Source organism: Sipha flava, unplaced genomic scaffold, assembly GCF_003268045.1.
Source record: "Sipha flava isolate LNK unplaced genomic scaffold, YSA_version1 607_pilon_pilon, whole genome shotgun sequence".
NCBI classification, from domain to species: Eukaryota; Metazoa; Arthropoda; class Insecta; order Hemiptera; family Aphididae; genus Sipha; species Sipha flava.
In genome coordinates, this window is record NW_020273584.1 from 614,515 (window position 1) to 638,975 (window position 24,461).

Here is a 24,461-nt window from a genome sequence, read left to right on the forward strand (position 1 = left end):
ATAACAGACTTAAATATATTTTTACTTTAATGTGCAATTTGATTAATAAAAAAAACCTATTACTAAAAATTATAATCATAGGAAGTGGTTTAGAGGGGGGCTCTTTATCATATCATTGTACGTTGAAAATGTGTAGTACAAATTTTTATGAAAAATAGGGGCTACAAAAAAGTAATAGGTGCGTTTTTAGAAATAAAATATAATTTTAAGTTAAATCGTAAATTTAAATTAATTCATTTTTACTATTTAACATTTGTAATATTTTAGTAAGTGTGTCTTAACCTTCGTTTTTGGATAATATATTTTCTACATTTTTTTTTATAAATAGATAGACCTTTATAATACAATACCTAATGTATATTTCGAAAATCTTTTTTTTTTAAAAAAAACATCCAATTATGAACTAGACAAGACCTTAAAATAAAAAATTGGGTAAATGTCAAAATATGGAAATTTATACACTAAAAAAGTCTAATTGTTTAAATCGTTATGTCATGAAACAAATGAGCTAACTTAGCATCTCATACGACCATCCTGAATAAATATGCAAATGCATTTAAATCCACGCTCTAGTAATAAATATTATTTATACCATAAGAATCTTGTCTTAATTTACCTGAAACATAATATGTAATTACAGGAAATTAAAATATGTAATGTGCATTATATGATAATTAAGATTTGTGATAACTAATATTTATATTTATTAATTATATGTTACAAAGCTAACTTTTTAGTGAAACTGAAATCAGTTTTTTATAACATTGTTATTTAGATATAACTAATATTTTCTTGGCATATACATTTAAATTACTCAGTTCAATAATTTGAATTATAATATTTATTATATTAAAATTATTTTTTTCGTGTTTGCTAGGAACTGAAATGGGTTATTATTATATATTTAATATTATTAAATGGGTTATTATTATTATACTTATAAATAAACAACTAAACAAATTAATTCGGGCAGTATAGTAATCCTGTAATTGTTTTGATATTTATTTATACGATCTGTACTCGTATTTATCCAAAATGATGTTAACATCTTAAAAGTCATTACGACTATAACTATCTTTATTATTTTCGTGTCACATATATTGTTTGTGCGTAATTAATTTTTATTCATTTATAAATTGTATTGTATTTATTCTAATTGTGGCCATTGATTTATAGAGAGGAGCCTAGTGGTGTTACAAAAATTGATGTACCTACTGAAGGGTTACAGTTACAGATTAGTTAAAAATATATTTGAAAAAATAGTATCGAGGGTAATACTAGCCAATTTTTGAAATTTCGATAATCTGTAGAATTTAATTTTTAGAGGGATCAAGATAATTCTTGCTAATTTAAAAATTTAATTTAATTAAATTTTAAACATTTAACATGATATCTACATTTCCAAGTATATTTATTTATATATGTTTTAAATAACATTTTAATACAATACAGATATGTTTACTATGAAATACTATTAGATGGGCATTCGGGATACTGGAAGATTATCTACAAATTATAGAAAACAATAAAATCGTTTGCTTCATGTTTATACATTTCTTATTAAAACCGTAACCCATTTTTTCTTATACCTATATTAAATCTACTGTACTACAGTATCTTAATTAAAATTAATTAAAAAAACTATGGAAAATCTACACAGTTGAATTTAGTCATATTCAGATTTATACCATTGCAATTTGTTTTTTTAGCGTGTGTAAACTTTTTTTTTCTACTCATTAGTAATACCATTTATAATATAATTAAAAAATAATATACTATAATCAATGGTATCACGACTTTTTATATACGTAATGTTTTTCTAACAAACATATATAAAAAAAAAACTAAATAGCCATACTCTAAATTAGAATAAAGATAAACATAACATTTTTAACTTGGTCACCCCTTTTTTTATGGTTTCAAAAAAATATAAATAATTGTCACAATTTTACAAGTAGATAATGGCACGTACATGGCCGGACTTTGTCCAGATGGTGTCAGACAGTTATCGAAGTAGGATTAACCTTTGTTATTTATTCAAAAAATAAATTAAAACACTTATATTTATTAATATATTCAGCTTATACAAAAAAAAAATAACCATCACATCATTATTTATTAAGTATAAACATACGACCGCGCATTTTTAAAATTATTAATTGCCAAATAAAATTATTTATTTAAAGTTTTCAAACTGTGGTAACATTTACATCAATAGGGATTGATACTTGGATAAAAATAAAGCAAGAAAACAGCATTTATTATTATTGTTATCTTTTTACTTTGATGTATGTAAACATCTAATTCTGAATAATAAGGTAAATTATTTTAAATTTGTTCAGAGAAATATATTTATCTTTATTAACGTAATAAAACTTTTTTATAATGATTTTTTTAATTGCTATTCATTTTGTATGTTATATATTACTTCACTTTTTAAATATATTTTATATAAACGTTTTTATTCGTATAAGGTTTTTTACAATAATGTGTATACATAATCGAAATAGATAGATTTATAACTAGGGTAGATTTATATGCAATAAAAAATTGTATAATAAGCATTTTATTTGCCAATATATGCAAAAATATGCATCAAAAACATATTTTTATTATTCTAGAATTATTATTTATCATAACTTGTTATTATTACATTAAATATTGGTTTATACTAATATTGTTTAGTAGTTATAAAATAATTCTGTATTGTCTTACAATATAAATACTAAATACCTGCATGGGTCAGGCCCTTAAAATTTAAATCCAGACAGAGCCGGGCTTTATTTCAATGAAACACGAATCCCGAGCTAAATTTAGCTTAATTTTTTAAATCTATTATGGTCCGAGCCGGATTTTTTCAGAATGTAAAAACTTGTACAAAACTTCAATTTTACTGATAAAACATTCGTTATGGACGATCCGGTTTTTGAAAAATATTAAAATAGTTCAAATGTGCTAATCGAAAAAACCCATATGCACCCTCCTCAGCCTGTGAAAATTTCTAATAAGTACGCGACAAACTGTTTGTCTAAAAATAATGTGTGAACAATTTATTATATCGGTCGTTCAATCAAGATAAGATTATTTATGTAGTATATTTAAGATGATTCGAAAAATAAACGTTCATTAGATAAGTACCATTTAAAATTAATAATAACTTAAAAATGATTAAATTTTTAAGTTATTTTAAGCTATTTTAAATGCATGCAGTGCATTTTTGATATAGCATAAAATTATTCTTTCCATCGATCAGAGTAATTTCCGGTCACAGATCAGTGGCGTATACAGAAAATATTTTCGAGAGGGGTTACTATGGACAGAGTTAAATTACCACTGCTATCTAAGAATTACTAACAAGACACAGTAGGTACTTATCTACATTTCATTTACAGAATGTCCCAAAACGATTTGATGTCGGACGCAAATTCTAAATAAGCATAATGCACCATTTAAATATAATATACGTTTAATATAATTTTGTAGTTTTTTAAAATATTTCGGGGGGGCTGTAGCCCACTAGGCCCTCCCTTATTTACGCCACTGTCACAGATCGTATATCATTTTCGTCTCTGGATGCTAATATTTTCGGACATAATAAAACAATTTATAGATAATAGGAATGTAATTTATTTATGAGAATACAATCAATATTAGTATACAACTACAACTTAATGTAGAGTTATCAAATTTCAAAATACTTTTTGAAGTGCGAGGTTTTTTGGAAGACACATTAATACTCTAAAAATGTATGAGATATTGTATACATACGAACTCCAATAAACATTACGCAATCAAGGCGTAATGATAATTTTACATACATATTTTAAGAGTATTATTGGTTTCCAAATAGAAAAATTCTAAAATTAAACAATACAAAAGGTTTTAAGACGCCTCTAAATAAAATGTGTGACAATGGTATCGATAGTATCATCATTCTATCATCGTATTTCGATTAAAATAATAAGATTTTAATTTATCATGTCACATAGGCCATATCAATACGTTTGCCGGTTATCAGTTAATACACTGCGTCCTAGGAACACGCATTCGAAATACACGGCACCACGAATGGTTGTTTCTCAAAACCAGGCGGCGAAATTCAAATAATTGTTTAGGCCGACAAATATTTTTCCCTTCGCCGACCTGACTGGCGGGGACGGCGGCGTCGCTCAGAGGACTATTCGGATAAAATTCATTGATTTTCGTCGCACTGCCGCCGCCGTCGCGCAACATCACCCAGCACACACCCACTCCGACGCACGCACGCACTAACGGGCGCCGTCCCACGTTCACAAGCACAAACACATGACACATCAAGCGAGGAGAAGAGAAGTAGAGCCGCCGTACATCAACGCATTTTCGGTTTGGCCGAACAGCGTTCGTCAGCCAGCTAACAACAGGGGTACTCGCTGCCGCCAACGTTCCAGGGGATTCTCTCGCCTCTACGCACACGCACCCGACCGTTCGCTTTGCGCGGCGTCCGACCCGACGGTATCGCCTTCTCGCTCTCTCCCATTCTCTCCCGTCATTCTCGTTCCTTCTACCCGCTTGCCTAGTACACTTGGTTGCCGGGCAACCGGTACCACGGAATATAACGACTCGGCGGCCGCCATCGATGACGAGGAGGGGTGAGGACGGTACTGCGGCGGCTGCCGGCGAGCGAGCGCGTACATCACGGGCCACGGCGACGACGCGAACGCGAGCGCACAACGGAACGAACGAGGTCGACAACAAAATGTAGGCTTATCATCAGTTCCCGCTTTGTGCCGGCCGTTCAAATTGTCCGTTCCTCCTTGTTTGGAAACTCCGTGTAAGTATGTAAAAGCGCGTCCGCCGCCGCGTATAAGCATTCCTTCTTTCTTTTACTTTTTTTTTCCCTCGCCGTTTATTTATTTTTCATTCCCCCCCCACTCTCAGACAACCGCCGTCTCCACCACCATTCGTGTGCGTGCGTGTCAATTTTTTTCCCCACCTTTCACTGGCCGACCGCCATCCCGCACCGCCCTCACTCCTATCACGGACAATCGCTATGCGCTACATTCTTCGCTATTGCTATTAACGTCGTCGTTGCCGCGTCTTAACTCGACCATCGCGGCAGCTTATACCGGCGTCCATCGTGTGACCACCGTACCGCATGATAATTTTTCCTTATATCGGTCGATTTCCTCCGTCACGTTCGGTCCGGGGGTCTTCATGGCACGCGAACCTAAGCGCCGAGTCTTAGTAACTTGGTTTTCGCTCGACCACAGGAAAACCACTAACCGCACGCACAAGCTTGCGCGTTCATTTGCCGCCGGTTCTCGTCACTTGCGCTTCCCACCAATTTCATCACAACCGTCTCGTCGTTGTCTTCGGTGTCTCGTGTGTGGAACACCACGCGCCGTTGACATTATCGCGCGTTTCCGTCCTTAAATTTCGCGTCTCCTTCGAATCTTGCCCCCCCCACCATTCTTTGCCGATTCACTACCAACGCTTGACGAACCATGACCAACGTCGTTCTTCTGACCCGGTCTTGAAATCGATCGAATTCTCTGCAGGGGCCAAGCCTGGGTTTCCGCGAATTTATCGCATTAGTTCTACATTTTCCCTTCGTTTCAGTACGACGGTAGTGATATTATTATCGCATCCGCCCGCCATAGATTCCGTCTTGCTAGAACCGTGTGCTCTTCCGACACATCCCTGCGCGCTTTCGGAAACACATCCCTCTTGATGACTTTTCACGCCTAAATTATTATTATTAGAATGTTACGATGCGATGATGTCGAAACGATCGAAACTCTTCGAGTAAAAGCAGCTGAGACCCGAACAGACGTGCTCAATCGTGTAATGTAATCGCTCCGTGTTTGGAAAAACAACTGTCACGTTTACATATGCAGCTGCTTATGAACATATTATCGACCTTTTCTTTGGTCCGTGCGTATAGTACAACAATTCCTCACTCGCCCTCCGAATAAATACTGCGCAAGTTACGAAGACATTTGATAAATGATTTCTTTTATAAATCGTTTTAATGATGTCTTCTACCGTTCCAACACCCAGCAACACAAAGGTTCTATGTTTTCCATAAACTATTTTTTCCGTTTGTTTTATACGACACCCACAATGACTCCGACCAGTACCATTGACGTTTATCGCGTACCATTTGTACCACACAGGAGTCCTGATCAAGGCATTCGTTTCGCGCGTGAGACAAATGAAATCATGTTATATTTAACTCTTATGGGTTCTTTGTACGTTTAACACTATGGTTTGGCGGTTATTAATAAATTATTTTCGAAAAAATTTCATTACATTTTCGATATCAACGAATAGGCTTGTATGTCGTGAATATAATTGGTCACGGGTCTGATTCCGTTATACAGTTGCGATTGTGTACTAAACATTTTTTACACTTTAATTCCTATAGCAGAAAACATTCATTGCTGGTTTCCGGAATGGCCGATTTATTTTTATGCATTGTCCATTGTATAAATGTTTGTTTATGGAACTGATTTTATTATGAGAAGGCATTTTTCGAAACCCATTTATCCTTTGTTGATATCAAATCAAATAATACCCATAATTATGAATTACATTTACTTGGTTTGAACTTAAAATGGTTTTCCTTCAAATATTTAATGTGTTTTATAGTATTAATCGATTAAATTGTTTACTATAATTTTTTTTTTTTTAATTGATAAGTATTACAATTGTAACAATAACTATTTCTGTACTTAATATATTATTCAATCGTTAATTGCTTATAACAACAAATTTGTATAAATTTGTATTCCATATTTATTTTACTTGTGAATAAGATTAGGTATTGAATTAATGATTGTGGAACACACCCTATACTTAGGTAATGTTCACGTTTTAATGGCGTAATGTGGTTGATATCTCATTCGAGTGGGATTTTCGGGTGGTTACATGGTATTGATTTTTAAATTAAGAATATTTGTGCTTCCTGAATGATTGAATTGTACTATTGATATCAGCATTTATGAGCGGCTTAAAAAATTTTTCGTATTGAATAATTCAAAAAATATATGTATATTTTAATACGTAGATGTATAACTATTAATGAATTACAAGTTTAAAATAAAAACGGCTAATATAGGTAATATAAACATATAAAAAAGTTAATTTTTAATCGAGTATTTTCACGATCAAGTCGTGTATTTATTTATAATTTAATAAGTTAAAATAATAAATTATTTTTTTTTTAAATCCAAATACGGATCGTTTTTGAAAAAATATATTTTATTTTAAAATATGAATTTGAGAATTTGAAATCAACGGATATTTGTCTAAACTATAATATACATTTAGAATCCAAATTCTCTGCATATTTTAATTTTAAATGTATTACTATCAGTTTTTAAAAAATGTATCTAGGTTTTAATTGAAATAATAAATTACATTTAAAATAAAAACTTAACTAAAATTTGGTACAGATAATAGTGGTATTAATTAATTTCATTAAGTTTGTCATTTATTACTAGGTATATTTTACATGATTTTGTTTTGTATCTTCATACATGACTAATATTATTTTTAGTATTATAATTTAGAAGTATATAATGTATTATATAATTTTAAAAATGTAAGTTTAATTTAATTTTAGAGGTACAATGACAGTAAATGGCCAACATTACTGTCTCCGCTGGAATAATTACCAATCAAACATGACTTCTGTATTTCATCAACTTTTACGGAATGAATCATTTGTTGATGTTACGCTTGCTTGTAATGAGAGTACATTAAAAGCTCACAAAGTAAACTTTTATAATACTTATATATTTTTTCTGATTACAATATTTTTACATATAATTGTGTTATAGGTAGTCTTATCTGCTTGTTCGTCATACTTTCAAAAACTATTAATGGATAACCCATGCAAGCATCCTACGATAATATTGCCCTATGACATTTGTTTTAATGATCTTAAGTTCATTATTGAGTTTGTCTATAGGGGTGAAATTGATGTATCACAAGCTGAATTACAAGTAAGTTTTGAGTGAAATTAAATAGATTATGTTATCGGATGATTGATATAATTGTAATTTCAGTCACTTCTAAAGACAGCTGACCAGCTGAAAATTAAAGGATTGTGTGAAGTGCCTGAAGATGAACGTGATACATCTATTGTTGCTGAAGTAACTCCTTTGGGACCAATGAAAAGTGGAGGACGAGTTTTCACAAAATTACAACGCAGAATTTCACCTTATTCAAAAAAAATGAGTCCAAATCATATGCAGCAAGATCAATTCAATCGAAGTTATTATCGAATTGAACAATCTGGATTTGCACCCATTAATGTTGATCAAGAGAACAAATCTATGAGTGTAAATATTATCAAATGAGTAATAATATTTTTTTATTAAAGACTAAATTTGTTTGCATTATTTCCAGTCTATTCACTGCATGACTGTAGCTACATCAACTGAAGATGATGAAAAAGAGATGAAATCAACACTTACTGATTTACCGGTTGTCATTTTAGAGCCACATCCTGCATTAAATTTGCAGACCCAGCAACAACCCCAGATTGTTCATATACCTATATCACAACAACAATTGAATCATGTAACTCAACACTCAAACCAATCACAGTTGCAACAAACTGCTGTTCAAACTCATTCTCAAGTAACACAACAATATTTTATATACTTTTAAGATTTATTTTTTATTTATACATTATTTTAGATGCTTATCACAAGTGGTTCAGTTATGACAGTTAACGAAGGTGATATTACGCCTGACATACAACCTGTTGGACCAAGAGCAACACCAGTATCAGTAAAAAATAATATTAGTCCCCCTTCAACACCTACGCATAGAGATATGGCTGGTAGGAATTTTTTTACAGTATAACTATTTTTTGTTTTTTAAATTGATCAATTTTTTATATTTTTAAACTTTAAACTAAGATGCAGTAGTTATAATATCATAATATTTGAGTTTTTATTTTTTCATAATTTTAGTACCCATTTTACATAGGTTTTCATGATAGGGAAGAGATACAAACAAAAACCAATGCTTTATTTATTTTTATAAATATGTATCTAAGATTATATATATTTTAGAATTTTTTACATTCAATATGTTTATAATTATACAAATAATATAATAACAAATAATATTTTTATAGTATTGGCTCTTCTTTTGTAATGAGAAAAAGTGCCAATATTATTTAGTTTTTATATGTACAGAAAATTAAAATAAATAAAAGGTTAATAATATTAGTATGTTATCATTATATTTTACCATTAGCTGGTAAAAATTATTACCTCATTAAATGTAGAATATTGATTTTTGAGTGTAGAAAATAATTTTAAAAGGTTATTAGTACAACATTATTTTTATTAACTTACGACAAAGCTTCTTTTGAATTCTTTTTGAGGCTAGACAATAACAGTTTTTAAAAATTAATATAAAAAGTCTATTGTAAAAAGTTAAAACGTATGTTTAGATAATTCATTTAATAATATCAATGTGTTTATATTTGATTTAAATGGAGATTATCAAAGATTAAAATAGATAAAACACAACTGTAGTGTAGATATTTTTCAAATTATATTTATGATGCATGTAGTTTGTTGGTATATAGTTAACAATTTTTTTTCTAATTCTATAGTTTTTTATTAAATATAATATAAATTTATTAGGATTATAAAAACCAATATCAAGTTAATTCTTATAAATATGTTTCAAATTTAATTTATTAAAGTAAACATTTCATCATTTTTTTGTTTTATTTTAGTTGGTACCTCATGTTCAAATGATGTAAGTGAAGTAAAATTTGAAAATACTAAATTTGAAACACTTCGTACTATTGATCAATCGTCAGATGCAATTGGAATAGATAGACAACATTCAAGTGATCATGTAGTAGTAATTAATTATAGAGTATAAACTAATTATATTATTAATATTATACATTTTTATTTTTAGAATATAAATGAAGAAGATAATTCAATGCATACCATGATGATAACACCTGAATTATTAGGCTTGTTACCAAATTCATCAAGTACAGGAGGTACTTACAATTTATTATATAACATAAGGGTGATTTTTCTAATATAATTTGTAGGAAAATATTTAAATAATCTTTTTTTAAAACGTAAAGTTATATCCATTTAATATTCCATATTTTTTCATTACTTCAGTCATCTAATTTATTTATTTTATTGTAGCAATGTTAAGATAATTTTTGAACAGTCACTTATAATTTTAATATATAAAAATAAAATCAACAGATTATTATTGTATCATATGAATACTTGTTAAACAGATAGATTTGTTTCTATCCATTTTCAGATTTGCCTTTTTATTCTAAAGTAAACTTAATGATAGTTATATTATGTATATTATATAATTAATGAAATGTTTATCCATTAATAAATCTGAAGATTTAAATAATTAAAAGTTGCTATTTGAAAAATTAAAGTTTTGAAAGAGATTTAATGAATAATATTATTCTTTTAAGTATAAATATGGAAAAGTTTGTGATAGTATATAAAATATAAAATTTATGAATTTTTTCTTGAGTATAGTAAATATTATAGTATAGTAAAAAAAAGGTTCACTTTGATCAATCACTTTGAAATACATATTGCTTTTTATAAACATCAAGTAGTTTAATTATTACTTATAAATCACTTATTGTAAATTATTTAATAATAGATATCAGCGAAGATAGTTCTAATAATATAAATAAACATTATGGTGCAAATGGTGGCAAAGGATGGACAGCTGATGATATGGAGAATGCTTTAGAAGCATTACGGTCTCATAATATGTCTTTAACCAAAGCATCCATAACATTTGGAATTCCTTCTACAACGTTATGGCAGCGAGCTCATCGAGCTGGTATAGATACTCCTAAGAAAGATGGACCTGCTAAGTCTTGGAATGATGAAGCCTTGAATATTGCATTAGATGCTCTACGTACTGGCTCTATTTCAGCAAATAAAGCTAGTAAAGCTTATGGCATTCCTAGTAGTACTTTATATAAAATTGCAAGACGGGAAGGTATTCGTTTAGCTGCTCCTTTTAATGCCGCACCAACATCTTGGGGTCAGGAGCAGTTAGAACAAGCATTGCATGCAATACGAACTGGGCAAACAACTGTACAACGAGCTGCAGCCGACTATGGTATACCCTCTGGTACATTATATGGACGGTGTAAACGTGAAAAAATTGAATTGTCTCGTAGTAATCCAACACCATGGTCTGAAGATGCAATGATGGAAGCTTTGGAATCTGTACGTTTAGGTCATATGAGTATTAATCAAGCAGCTATACATTATAATCTACCATATTCTTCGTTGTATGGTCGTTTTAAAAGAGTAAAATATGGAGCTGGACATCCAGATGATGATTGTGATGATATGATTGATTCAGACACTCAAGGTGAACAACCACATTTGCAACAACAACAGCAGCAGCAGCAACAACAACAGCAGCAGCAGCAGCAACAACAACAACAGCAGCAGCAACAACAACAACAACAACAGCAGCAACAACAACAACAGCAGCAACAACAGCAACAACAACAACAACAACAAACACCTAATCAACAAGTCCAGGCTACTCCTATGTCTCAGATCATGCTGGTACAATATCCAGCCCCACAAATTCAAATGTACCAGCAACATTCTATTCATTCATCAACTAGTTGAGATGAAGTAAAATACTTGCAGCCATTGTGATGTGTTAGCTCTGCAAGTATTCATTGTATTAATTTATAAGGCTGATTGGTCGTATTTTTTTTGTATCTGTGATATTTTAATAGCAAAACAATATTATTGTTGTTTTTTTTTTTTTTTTTGATCTTTTGTAATATCTGTAGTATAATTGTGTAATTAAATTTATATATATATATATATGAATATAGTTTGTTCTAAAAATGTAGTATGACCTTTGAATTTTATTTATTTGGGTAACAGTTTTAAAAACAAAGTAATGTATAATGTTAATTTTGTAAAATGAATTGTTTATAATTTTGAAAAAAATCATCACATAAATATATATATAATTGTTGAACTGTATAGATTAGTTATTATAAAAATATTCTTTACAATTATTATTAATTATTAATAATCAATCTACTATTAAATTGTGTACAGTTTTAATAAATATTAAACTTAAAAAATCCAACAACACATAATTATGTATTTGGTTCCACAATTTAATTTTTTATAAATATATCGATTAATAATACTGTCTTTTAGTACCTATGAATAAATTTAAGTATTTGTTCTTGTTATTTTGGGGTTTAAATTATTTCAATTTAATGGAATTACCGTCAATTCTTAGAATGAATAGAACTTAAGTCAATACACATTACCATAATATTTTTAAAACATTAAAAAATATTACCTGTGCTTTAGACATTAAGATAACAATTTCATGACTTTTGAATCAACAAACAAATCGGTCAAATCATAATGTTAAATTATCCGAGGAATTTATTTAATTTTCTTATCAATTAATTACAAACATATAATAATAATTATAGTTAACAATAATTTTTGATTAACTAATCTCTCTAAGTAAAGCTTGTGATGAGGTAAATAATTTACAACATATAGTAATACTTTAATAATAATTTAAAATAATAATTATTACAATTAAAGTTACTTAAACTATTACTTAAAATAATTATACACTAAAGGTCCGGTCAAACAGAAAGCGGACTGTCCGCGCGGCCAGGCCGCCGGTCCGCTGCGAACTGTGTACTCCATTTCAATGCATCACTCTGGTTAAACAGACAGCGGCCTACCACGGCGGACTCAAATAAAATGTATACATAAATAGAATAGAAAAGAAATATATTATATTTTATAATATATTATACTAATATATTAATAAGATAACATAATATTACTACTATACGTTTATACTCTAATAATAATAATAACTTGAAATCTAATCATAATCTCCAATTAGTAGACAATACACTGAATATTCTACACGTATCAGCACTTCTGGAATATTCGAAAATATATAAAAAATCGATCTTCAAAAGAACTCAATTCACTGCACAGTCAGTGAAACTCCCTGAATTCATTTCTTTTTTGGTTTATTTCATGTACCCATTTTCTTTTTTTTCTTTTTGCTTGACTTAAGGCAAGCAGAAGAAGCAATTCTTCCTCGTCGGAAGAACTGCTTGACATTTTGTAATATGAAAACAGAAAACTGAAAAAGTAGAAATAAAAAATAACCAGCAGTACACTTGCAGTTAACGTGCAGTTTTCAAACTGGTTCGCTCAAACTTGCCCGCATTCTGTTTGACTATCAGCGAACCGGCGGCCTGGCCGCGCTGACAGTCCGCTTTCTGTTTGAACTGACCTTAAGTGTTGTTTTTTTTTTTGTTTTAGTTCTAACAAATATGCAAATACAATTATTTTATTACATAGATAGCCTTGTGCTTTATTAACAATATTATATATACATTTTTTAACATTCAATGAAAGTGAGTTGAACATAGTGGGACCTAAATAATCAACAAAATGTTTACCAAACTCTTCGTTAGTGTACCATGCAGCAATGTTATATGCTTCTTCCTGGTCTAAAACTAAATTGGTTTTTAGATTAAAGTTCATTCTTTTCTACAAAATTAATAAGTGCTTCAGGTTTTTTGCTATTTTTTGGAATCCTTAATTAATTATTTAGAATCGCGTTTCTTACAAACCAAACTCCATTTAAACTAACTATATCCATCAGAAATGATAAAATTAAATAAACGCTACTTTCTATATACGTTAGATAAAGTGTATAATTTATACAAAAACAATTATCGTATTGAAGAAGGTAAAACATGGCATGATTATTGGAATATTACTGACAATTTTACTAAAATTAATGATGAGTATAATATTTTATACTATCTAAAGGATTGTGAATTGTTTCGATTAATCAAGAAATGTATTATTTAATATACTTTGCTGGGTAAAAACATGGTTAAGATTTCTAGTATACATATACAGAAAATTTAAGATTTATATTAAGTTAATAATGTTGTCAACATATTTTTAAAAAATAAACGCAATTTACAATTCATGTTTTAAGATTAAATCATATCATTTTTAGTAACATAATGCAATTTAATATATACAAACATATTACCTATCTTATGCATATTTATATACATTTAATACATTATAAAAATATTTTTTTATGTTTTTTATCTTTGTTAATAGATATCTGTTTTGTTAATAAATTAAAGAATTAAGTATAATGTCTATGTTACATTTTTAAAATTTTATTATACATTTGTATGAATTTAATTAAAATGTACCGGTAAATAATAAAATATAAAAAACTAATTGATAGAGATGTAGTCAATATCATTAAAAACACAATGTCCTCCTTAGATTTTCAAAGATTGACGCTCTTGACCAGTGGTGTGTAACTTAGGGTCTAAGTGTTGTTCAAGCAACACCTTAAATATGGGTGGATGGATTACAAAATGGACAATAAATAATAATTAATTCATTAATTATAAGAGTTTATAGAAAAACGATATTATTATTATAAAAAAATGTAGGTATATACATTTATATTTATGAAGTATTTGTATTTGAGTACCTGCCTAGTTATTAAAACAAAACGATAGTATGTTATATTTAATAAGTAGGTATTTTTATTTTAAAATGCCTATCCGGAACAATGAAAATATATTATAATGTAAATCAGTTATTCTGTCTCAAGTGATAAAATGTTTTGTCATCATTGTGTATTGTTTCGATGCAATATTAACAAAGCATGGACTGTAAATGGAGTTGTTTCGTGACAGAGAGCTTTGTCAAGTACCTATGTGAATTCATAAATATCCAGAAGCACGTATTGAAACTTCCTTTAAATTAAAATTAAAAAGTTTTTTTACCCTTATAACCTTTATTAGAAGAAAAATACGGAAAAAACAAATTTATTAACAAATAAATAGTTCAAGATTTGATTGAAATTACTTTTTTAGTTGCAAAAAACTGTATTGCATTTCGTGAAGACAAAGAAAGTTTAAAAAAAGAACTGGGAAACTTTTTGGGTTTAGTACATTTAATGTATTAACGTTCTCCATGCCTTGCTTCGTATACATTGTGTTCAACGATAAAGGTAAATAAAATATTTACAACGCATCACCTTGTATATAATTCAGGTTTTTTTTTCTGTAAAAAAACGAATTTACACTTATTTTTGAAAAATTCAAATTTTTACCATTTTCCATCCGCGCAAGCGCAGTAAAATAAACTTTTTTAAATAACAACCTCTATTATTAAGTTTATAATTGGATTATATTAATTTTTTAAAACAACTTTGATTTATAAAGTTTTTTTCTATCTTTAAAATTATCCAATTGAGAGTGTTTGTTTTTCATATGAATTAAATTTGAATAAATTAAAGAACATGTTTAAATTTTTTTATTGAAAATAACTGTCTCGGCGGCTAGGGCCATTGGCTTTACAAAGAATATTTACAAGGATATTTTAAATTATTAAAAATATATTATGGATAAATAATGTGTAAATTTGTTTAGAATCATTTCGTTAATCAACCATAAATTTACATATTTTCCACGTACGAGTATTTAACTCTGTGTAGTGTTGTAGATAATATTATCTAGATATTGTGATTTTGATCCATGGACCTTATGCTCAGTACATCCAGATAGATAAACAATATTGCTTATTTGCTTATCTATCTCGATAGCTCAGTATGAGGTCCTTGTTTTGATCATGGTCCATGATTTTGATAAATAGTGTGATAATATCTATACAATTTAAATGATAACACCTCTAGTTCGGTAAAATGTACATACTCCAGGTGACGTGTTCGTCATTTACTATGTTATATCAAATTAATCCGGAATTCGTTCTATTTAAGTAATTTTGTATTCTCTTTCATAAACACAATGGACGCAGTTCGTCGTGAAGTAGTCATTTGTCAAGAAGTGTTGCAGGTATTGTTTTTAATTTGTTACACATAAAAACTGAAGTTGAAAGTAGATGTATTTGAATATCGAAATTACATTAGGCTAGAATCAAAATCAACTGCTTAAATGATAATAATTAATGTGTTCCATAGGCCTTACAGAAAAATGGTGCATCGAAAATTGACGAATTTACTTTACTGGGTGTTAATGTTATAGTGGGAAAATTATTCACTACATATATATTGGGTTTTGTGAACTCATCTTTCAATATTGAAGATAACTGCCCTCATAATCTGACTCCCTGTGGTATGGCAGGAAAGATTGAGCAAATTAAAAATGTCCAAGAGCATTTACTTGATGTATGTTAATTGAATTTAGGTTTTGTTCTATTGCTAATGTATTAAACATAATTTTAGGATCAACTCAAGAAGAAAGAAATACTTTATTTGAATATATTTGATTCAAAAGTACAAGTTTGGAAGTTAGAAAAATTTGATGATGCTATTGAATTTGAAAACCTCGAGCTTATAGTCGAAACTAAAGAGGGTTTAAACAAGCATTTATTATATTTTAGAACTTGTATGAAATTGGAATTAGACAGACAAATAAACGACTGTGATTCATCTTATATTGAGGCTTTATTAGAAAAAAAGGTATATGTCCAAAGAAATAAAATAAAATAAATTTACATGTTGTTTTTTGAAACAATTATGGTTAATATAGTTTTAGATTATTTGACTCAAATCATTTAAATTTATAAATGTAAAATTTATTTTACCATTTAATAAAAATTGAATAATTTAAGAATAATGGTTTTGTTTCAGATTGGTTCAAAACCTCTTTTTTATGTTAAAGATTGCAAACAATATTTGAGTAAATTAGAAAATAATAAAACTATTGATGAACTAAAAGTAAAAACCAACAAGTTAGATTGTGAAGTCTTAAATGTATCTGTATATCAAAATTTATCCAGGGCACAATCAGAAAATTCAGATATATCTGATTTTCCTATAATTCATCAAACAAATGGTTGGCACTAATACTACAGTTTTAGATTTAAGTCTAAAATAAAATTATAATAATTGTGTTATTTATTTATACTTTTATTTTTTAGAACCTTTTGATGAAGAACTTGTTTGCTGTCAGTTAGATTCTTTATGTTTGATTCCCAAGAAGTCTACTTATTCTTATGCATACAATCTACTCTATGGTAGTATTTTAAAAAATGTTAAACTAATTCAATCATTTTTGGTTTCAAACCCTACGGATCTACCTGTTGTACATCATTTTTTACCTGATACATTGTGCCATTTTTTAACGATTGTTTGTTCACATAATCAAATTGATTCTTATAGTATGTAAAACAATACTAATTATACTACTTATATTTTGTATTCTATCTACTGGGTGTTGTATTAATCTTTTACAATAATTACCTATAGCTGATAATTTAGATTATAATCTTTAATTGTTATCAATTTAATATAATATTTTTATGTTAACTCAAATATTTAATTTATGATTTTATAATTATGTAGCATTTTTCCTTTTTTTAATTTAGTTTATGATATTTTAATAAATTATTTAATATCATTTTATATTTGAGGTAATAGTTATTATTTATAACTTTACATAGTTATTTGGGAAGTCATCTGAAATGGTGTGACTGACAACATCATAATTCATATTTTTGAATTTTTGGTATATAATTATTGTTACCAGTAGATAGTATATGAGGCATTTACATATAATATTAAATGTTATATTTTTTGATTTTGAATAATAAATTTTGTATTTATAGGTAATTTAAGAAAAAAATTGCATAATGCTTTTTATTTGTCTATGGATAGACCTTTATTTCGTATATCAAATGCTTATCAATTTGATAGCAAACCAGTTATAAATGATGATGGTCTCTTAACAAATGTACATGAGGGTCTACCTTCTTCCGGAAGTAAGTTTTATAAATTAATGTTTTATTTATATAATCAGATAGTTTAAAACGATAGTGTATAAAGTTGGTATAAAGTATGTATTACTTGAAAACTGTAAATTTAGGCTACAACAGTACCTTGGGCTTCGAAAAAGAGGAAGAGTTACAAGAATTGCTCAGAAGAATGGATTATTTAAAAATAAGGGGATGTGGAGATGCAAATATTAATAGGAATAAAATGAAAGCAATATAAAATAAATGGATTAATTAAGTGATGAAGAAACTGAGGAGAAACTTCAATACAATTTAACTATATGCAAAATATTCTTAATATTATATTTAATAAGATTTTATTAAAGTTATTTGTGGGAATGTTGAAAATTATATTTATGAAAAAGTAGAAAATATGTGTTCTTTGTTATTAAAAATTAATGATAGATTTTGTTAATAAAATTTATTATTAGACGCATAATATTTATAATGTCAATAATTTCATTATATGTTAAAGTGTAGTTTTTTTAAAAATATTAAGTTGATTAACTAATCAATTTATAATTGTAGTAAAAGATGGACAAATCTCAATAGTTAAGGGTACATATACCTTTTATCACTATGGCCATGGCGGTTTTAATGATCACCAGTGGGGATGTGCTTACAGATCTTTACAAACATTATATTCTTGGTTCAAGTATGTATTATTTAATATTTTTATTTCTATTTTTTTTTAATTTCATATTTTTTTATAAGAAATTTTTATAACATTTTTGAATTAAATTAATACTATTTAATTAGTTAACTTACATTTTTTGTATTGTATAGTATTTAATAATGATTAAAGATTAAAAAATAACATTAAGAAAAGCAATATTAATAATAATAAATAATAAATAGAAAAAATAAATATTTAATATTTGTGTAAAGACTATAATAATGAGTTAAACTCAAAGAAGTTTTTTTTATGTCTTTGGATTTCAAAAAATGAATCCCTTTAAAACATTTTAGATTCAACAAAATTAATTATTACTTTATTGTTATAACTATTATTATTTTTTATATATTTTTATTTTTATAGGTGGCAAGGATGGACTAATAAATCTGTACCTTCTATTTGTGATATTCAACAAATTCTAGTTGATTTGGGTGATAAAAATAAAGATTTTGTTGGTTCTAATGATTGGATTGGTTCAATGGAAGTTTCTTTTGTATTAGATGCAGATTTAGGTGTTACATGTCGTATAATGTCTTTAAGGCAAGGTGATACATTAAATTCAGTGTGTCTGGAGTTAGCTGAACACTTTGATAGACATGGCACTCCTGTTATGATAGGTATATAATTTTTGTATAAAAAAATTTTAATGGTTAAATTATACAATATTATTTTTTAGGTGGAGGAGTTCTTGCACATACTCTTTTAGGTGTTGATATCAACGAAGATAAAGGTTTAGTTAAGTTTTTGGTTTTAGATCCTCACTACACAGGATCAGACAATATTAAAAGTATTCATGGTAAAGGGGTTTACTGGAAAGAAGCATCATTTTGGAAAAAAGATACATTTTATAATCTTTGTTTGCCTTTGAAATTAAGTGGGATATAGTATTGGTGTGCAATTTAATACATACATATATATATATATATATATATATATATATTATTGTATTGTTATCTTATATTGTTATTTAATATCAAATTTATCATAAAATGTAAGTTATCATTTTTATGAGTTAAACTTTAAATTACAATTATTTAAAATAATTTAGTAAGAACAGAAGTAATATTATATTCAATAATAACATAAAACTTTGATTTTACTATTCTAAGTAAGTAATATCAATTAATAATTGATTTCAGCCGCATTTATTTTTTTTAAATTAAATTCATTATAGAATAAACAGGTTATTTAAACATGCATTTTTAATTTGTGTTAACGTGGTTAGTAAAAATGTATATATTTACATAATTTTGTTTTGTTTTAGTTACCTACATTTTAATTATTATTTATATAATGTTTATTCCTTATCGGTTAATCATATAACTAATTTAAGTTGCTTAGTTTTAATTTTTTAAAAAAATATTTTAAAACTATATTGTATTATATTCTTAACTATGTTTGTAAATTATGTTATTTTCTATTAAATATTTTTTATATTCAAATTAAATATATGTTTATTTTTTAATTAAAAATAAATAAATATATGGTAAAAATGGTATCTGAAATAAATAAAATTTAAATCTATTTTTAATATTTAGAAATAATATTTTATGAACATTGGCAATATTATTTATAAATTATAATATACAATTATAAAGTAAGTAGAGCATTTCAGTAATTAATACTACGTTTTTAAAAATGTTCTAGAAATAAGAGACATGAAAAATTAATGTTTATGATCTTTTGAGTACCTATATCAATAGAAATATCAATAGTTTTAAAATTCATGTGTTTTGTAATTTATTTTATATCTATATTTGATTTTTGTCAAATAGACTTATTATATAATTGTATACAGAAATTTTTACTTTCCTGAAGTTGATTATCAAACTGTTGATAATAATAAAATAATTGTAATGTAGTGATTAATTGTATGAATAATAATATTTATAATTGTATTAATAAAATATTTGGTTTTTTTTTTATTTACTTAAATGCATATCATTTTTAATTTTATGTACTTTGTGTCTTTGATATTTTTAGTTGGGAACATTTTTAAACCTACAATTTGTGATTATTCTTTACCTTTTTTTTATTTTTATTAGCTTGCAGTTAGCTATACATTTTAGCTCGACTATGGTATAGGGTAAAGTGTACAGTTATTGGCATCCTTTAGAAATGTTTATATTTGTTTTTATGATATTTCACACTTAAACATTGTTGAAACTTGTATTATCATTTTCAATGATGAAGCAAATTGTTATCAATCTTACCTTATGATCATTATCCTACATAAATATTAAATATTTTTTTTTTATTTACCATCAAGTATAAAATAATCGAAAATTATAGTTATTGGAACCTACAATTGTGTTATTGGTTTTATAATTTCTGTTATTGGCATCCTCTTAAATTATATATGTAATTTAATAGTTTTACCGATTAATTTGGTTAAATTAATAAATAAAACTGCCTACTTATACTATTTTATAGCTAGATAGTAGCTACTACTTAGGTAAAATGAATAATAATTAAATAAAACATATAAGTACCAAACCAAGTTTAAACTACACATAGGTAACTGTAGAAAAATTATACATATTTAGTTTATGATTCTTAATAAAATAACTAATGAACTAATTGTGTTGTAAATATATTTTATAACTTATTTTTTAACTACCTATATGTTTCAAACAGGTAACTTATTCTAAAAATCATAACATTTTATTTAATCACAATATGTAGTACTGTATTGTGGTTAGGAGTCAAATAGATACCTATTATAAAAACTAAAATTAGTACATCTGGCAGTAGGTAATAATTATTATGCTAAACAACTATAATAGGCAGGTACCTATTATAATGTAAGTACATAATAATTTAGTTAAAGTATTTGATTATAATAAGAAGAAATAATAAAATATATTTCAATGTTTTAAATATTTATTTAGTTATAATTAAAACAGTTTTATCTTTTATCACTCTTTTAAGTCCAACATATAAAATACAGATACGGATAATACAGGAGCTATTCCATATAAAACTTTTTGATCAGTATTTTGAAGTTTGTATTATGATGTAGATCTTGATACAGAAAAATTTTTTGCTGCAGACTTTTTTGACATGCCTTCATTGACTACTTCTTCAACAGCAACATTCAAATTGGACTGAGAAAAATTCTCCCTTTTTTTTTAGCATTTCTTTAAATAACAGTTAAATTTTACTCAGGTTCTACACTTTTTAAAGTAAGGACCAATAAATAAATTAATACATTTTATGTGAATTTCAATAATTGGTAACCTATGCAAATAACAAAAATTTCATTGTCTCGAATGCAACATGTGTTGGTATGTATCTGAAAGTGATATGAATAGTGTTAAATTAATTGATGATTGCGTAACCATATTTAAATCATTTAATTATTATATATAAATAGTTATTTTTTCATACAATTGTTTATTTCTCAATCATAGTTGTTATAGGTATTGCATTATTATACTAATTATTAAGGAACGGATTTAAATTTAGTAAAAAATTAAAAATATTTAAATATATATTTATTTATAACGGCTTAATGACTTCTCCACATCAACGGAAGTTGACTTCTATCCTATATATTTTTTTAACTTCTATATTATATGCAATAAAAATAATTTTTAATTAGTTTAATATTTTAATAAGACATCGATTTGCATTCTTTTTTTGTTGTGAGATTGAAAAAAACTACTTAAAATATTCTTTATTTTTATTGAATTAATGTCGATTGTTCATAATTTTCTTCATTACATCCTTTGACATTATATTTTTTTGATGAACTGATTGCATGTAATAGTTTTGGTTGTGTTAACAAAAAATCATAAAAATCATTATAGGAATATTTTTTAAAATTATTTTTAAGAATTATTATTGCTTTGACAGTTGGTACGAGAAGCCGATTTTTTTCGTTCGTCCATAAAATATGTGTGATTGAAAATTTCTTTCTATTACTGCCTTAGTTAATCTGCAAAGATACAGTGAACTTATATTTCCTTTTAGGCATTTTAAAAAGAACAATAAAAGTAATAATACTAACGACTTACAACAATTTAAATAAAAATAATTGATACACAGTGACTGTAACATTAATAACAAAAGATCGTTGCAATGTACACACGTTACTGCATGACTATGTTCGATTTTTCGATTAATATATTTACCTAATATACCTATTATATCGAATATCGTTGATTATAAATAGTACTGTATATTGGTAAACTATTCGTATTTAATATCGATTTCGTTAGAAGTCTTGCAAATGAGTTCGTACTACATGTATATGTTACGGAAAAGGTCCGAAGGACGGCTAATATTAAAATTAGCCGGTTAATCTTAAGCTTAGAAAATGCTTTTGGCTAATGTCAAAATTACGGACTTCAGCCGCCAAAAACAATTGGATAATCTTAACACTAGCCAATAAAACCAACATTATCTAACCGTTATCGGCTAATGATTAAGTAACATTAGCCATAGGTAAATTAAAAATTTAAAACTATTTACAATAATAATACAATATTTTAAAATTTTAATTCTTCATGAATATTGATATGTTGGGTAGTTGTATCGAGGCGAGTCATGCACGTGGTAAGTAAAATATTTTCAATAATATAAATATTGTACACAGTTTTGTGCATTTTGATATTATTTTAAAATTGATATTGATTGCAAAATGCATATGCATGCAGTTGCATACAATAATGTATGCTCAATAGACAATCCATAATAATCCACGGTAATTACCGACTCACGTTTGTAAGTAATTAAGATACCAGTCTGTAGTACTTTGTAAGTATATCTTGTTTTCAAGCCTAGGAGTTAATAAGTTAAAATTTAAGTTAAATTTACTAATTAATTTAACTTATTTCCTTGCAAATTAACTTGAAATTAACGTATTACTTTTTCGTTTATCCCAATTAAGTTAATTTTGATTTTCAAGACCAGAAAAATTTTTTTGTAAAACATCGCATTCAATAATAAGTTCAAGGAATTTAAAAAAAAAAAAAAATATAAATTTCAAAGAATTTTTAGATGAGACCTTAATATTTATCTCGGTATTAACTTTTGATAGGGGTCCCACCGTTCTCGGGAAAAGTATTCAACCGTTTTCAGACTATTGAGTAAAAATAGTCATGCCACCCATAAATTACCCGGTATTTACTGGGTATCTACCCAATAAATTGGACAAATTTATTTCTAATACTAAAACCAATCCATAGATATCACAATACTTTTTTATGATTGTTTTTTGACTTTTTCATGTTTTTCCAAGACTGATGATTAGAGTACATATGTAAATTATATTTATGAAGTTTTTGTTAATTTTATTCACTTTGAAACCGATAACACTTTTAATGGTAAAACAAATAAATCTAAGAATTTAAAAACTAACTAAAACACTTCAAATTTTAAAATTAAATTTATTTAATAAAAATAACTATGTTTGACAGTAAAAAAAAAAATATTTACCTACCAGTCGGGTATTTACCCACGGCACATCAGTAGTCTGAGTGAACCGCAATCAACAGGAAATATAGAAGACATCATAGCTTCTAAACAGTAGTCGCTTTTCGATCGATTTGAACGAATTAGAATCAATTTGAATAAAAATGGCAATAAACTGTCAATCATATAATTACGATCCATCGTAGCGTGTAAACCTAGCTTTACTTAAAATCAATATTGATGACGGTGTACTTATGTATAAGTTTTACTTCGATGTCATTCAAACGTAGCGTGTTCCATTTTATGCCACGTGCTATAGTTATTCTACTGAGAATTTCATAGAATAATTGTAATTTAATAATTATATTCATTTTCATATTATTACAAACAGTTTTATTTTATTTTATGAGGTGCCTCTTATTTCATGAGAACTGATCACACTCGGCATCAGTTTTTATATACAATACGAATGCCGACAT

General features: G+C 27.2%; 2 protein-coding genes across 5 annotated transcripts; both read left to right on the top strand.

The window, feature by feature from the left end:
* The first annotated feature begins 4,214 nt into the window (after positions 1-4,214).
* On the top strand, positions 4,215-11,904 carry LOC112691365 (putative uncharacterized protein DDB_G0271606). 4 transcript variants are annotated; one of them, XM_025565598.1, is made up of 9 exons: positions 4,215-4,810; positions 7,607-7,757; positions 7,824-7,988; positions 8,052-8,327; positions 8,395-8,628; positions 8,689-8,833; positions 9,746-9,876; positions 9,937-10,024; positions 10,672-11,904. In XM_025565598.1, the coding sequence occupies exons 2-9, from the start codon at positions 7,614-7,616 to the stop codon at positions 11,667-11,669; spliced, it is 2,181 nt and encodes a 726-aa protein (XP_025421383.1). In that variant the 5' UTR covers positions 4,215-4,810; positions 7,607-7,613; the 3' UTR covers positions 11,670-11,904. The 4 variants fall into 4 exon arrangements, with proteins under 4 accessions (XP_025421383.1, XP_025421386.1, XP_025421384.1 ...); XM_025565601.1 differs by having other exon boundaries at positions 4,216-4,810; positions 9,746-9,870; XM_025565599.1 differs by lacking the exon at positions 4,215-4,810 and adding an exon at positions 4,829-6,049.
* Positions 11,905-15,692: 3,788 nt separating this feature from the next.
* On the top strand, positions 15,693-19,488 carry LOC112691364 (ufm1-specific protease 2-like). The gene is made up of 9 exons (XM_025565597.1): positions 15,693-15,949; positions 16,075-16,281; positions 16,339-16,575; positions 16,747-16,951; positions 17,037-17,276; positions 17,724-17,876; positions 18,417-18,543; positions 18,928-19,181; positions 19,241-19,488. The coding sequence occupies exons 1-9, from the start codon at positions 15,902-15,904 to the stop codon at positions 19,447-19,449; spliced, it is 1,680 nt and encodes a 559-aa protein (XP_025421382.1). The 5' UTR covers positions 15,693-15,901; the 3' UTR covers positions 19,450-19,488.
* The last annotated feature ends 4,973 nt before the right edge of the window (positions 19,489-24,461 follow it).

What these genes read in the sequence shown, in the direction of transcription:
- LOC112691365 (XM_025565598.1), top strand. Translation starts at nt 7,614, where the DNA reads ATGACAGTAAATGGCCAACATTACTGTCTCCGCTGGAATAATTACCAA. An exon ending in TATCACAAGCTGAATTACAA is followed by an intron (nt 7,989 to 8,051) that starts GTAAGTTTTGAG and finishes TTGTAATTTCAG; the next exon opens with TCACTTCTAAAGACAGCTGA. An exon ending in AAATTCATCAAGTACAGGAG is followed by an intron (nt 10,025 to 10,671) that starts GTACTTACAATT and finishes ATTTAATAATAG; the next exon opens with ATATCAGCGAAGATAGTTCT.
- LOC112691364 (XM_025565597.1), top strand. Translation starts at nt 15,902, where the DNA reads ATGGACGCAGTTCGTCGTGAAGTAGTCATTTGTCAAGAAGTGTTGCAG. An exon ending in TCCAAGAGCATTTACTTGAT is followed by an intron (nt 16,282 to 16,338) that starts GTATGTTAATTG and finishes ACATAATTTTAG; the next exon opens with GATCAACTCAAGAAGAAAGA. An exon ending in TATAATTCATCAAACAAATG is followed by an intron (nt 16,952 to 17,036) that starts GTTGGCACTAAT and finishes TTTATTTTTTAG; the next exon opens with AACCTTTTGATGAAGAACTT.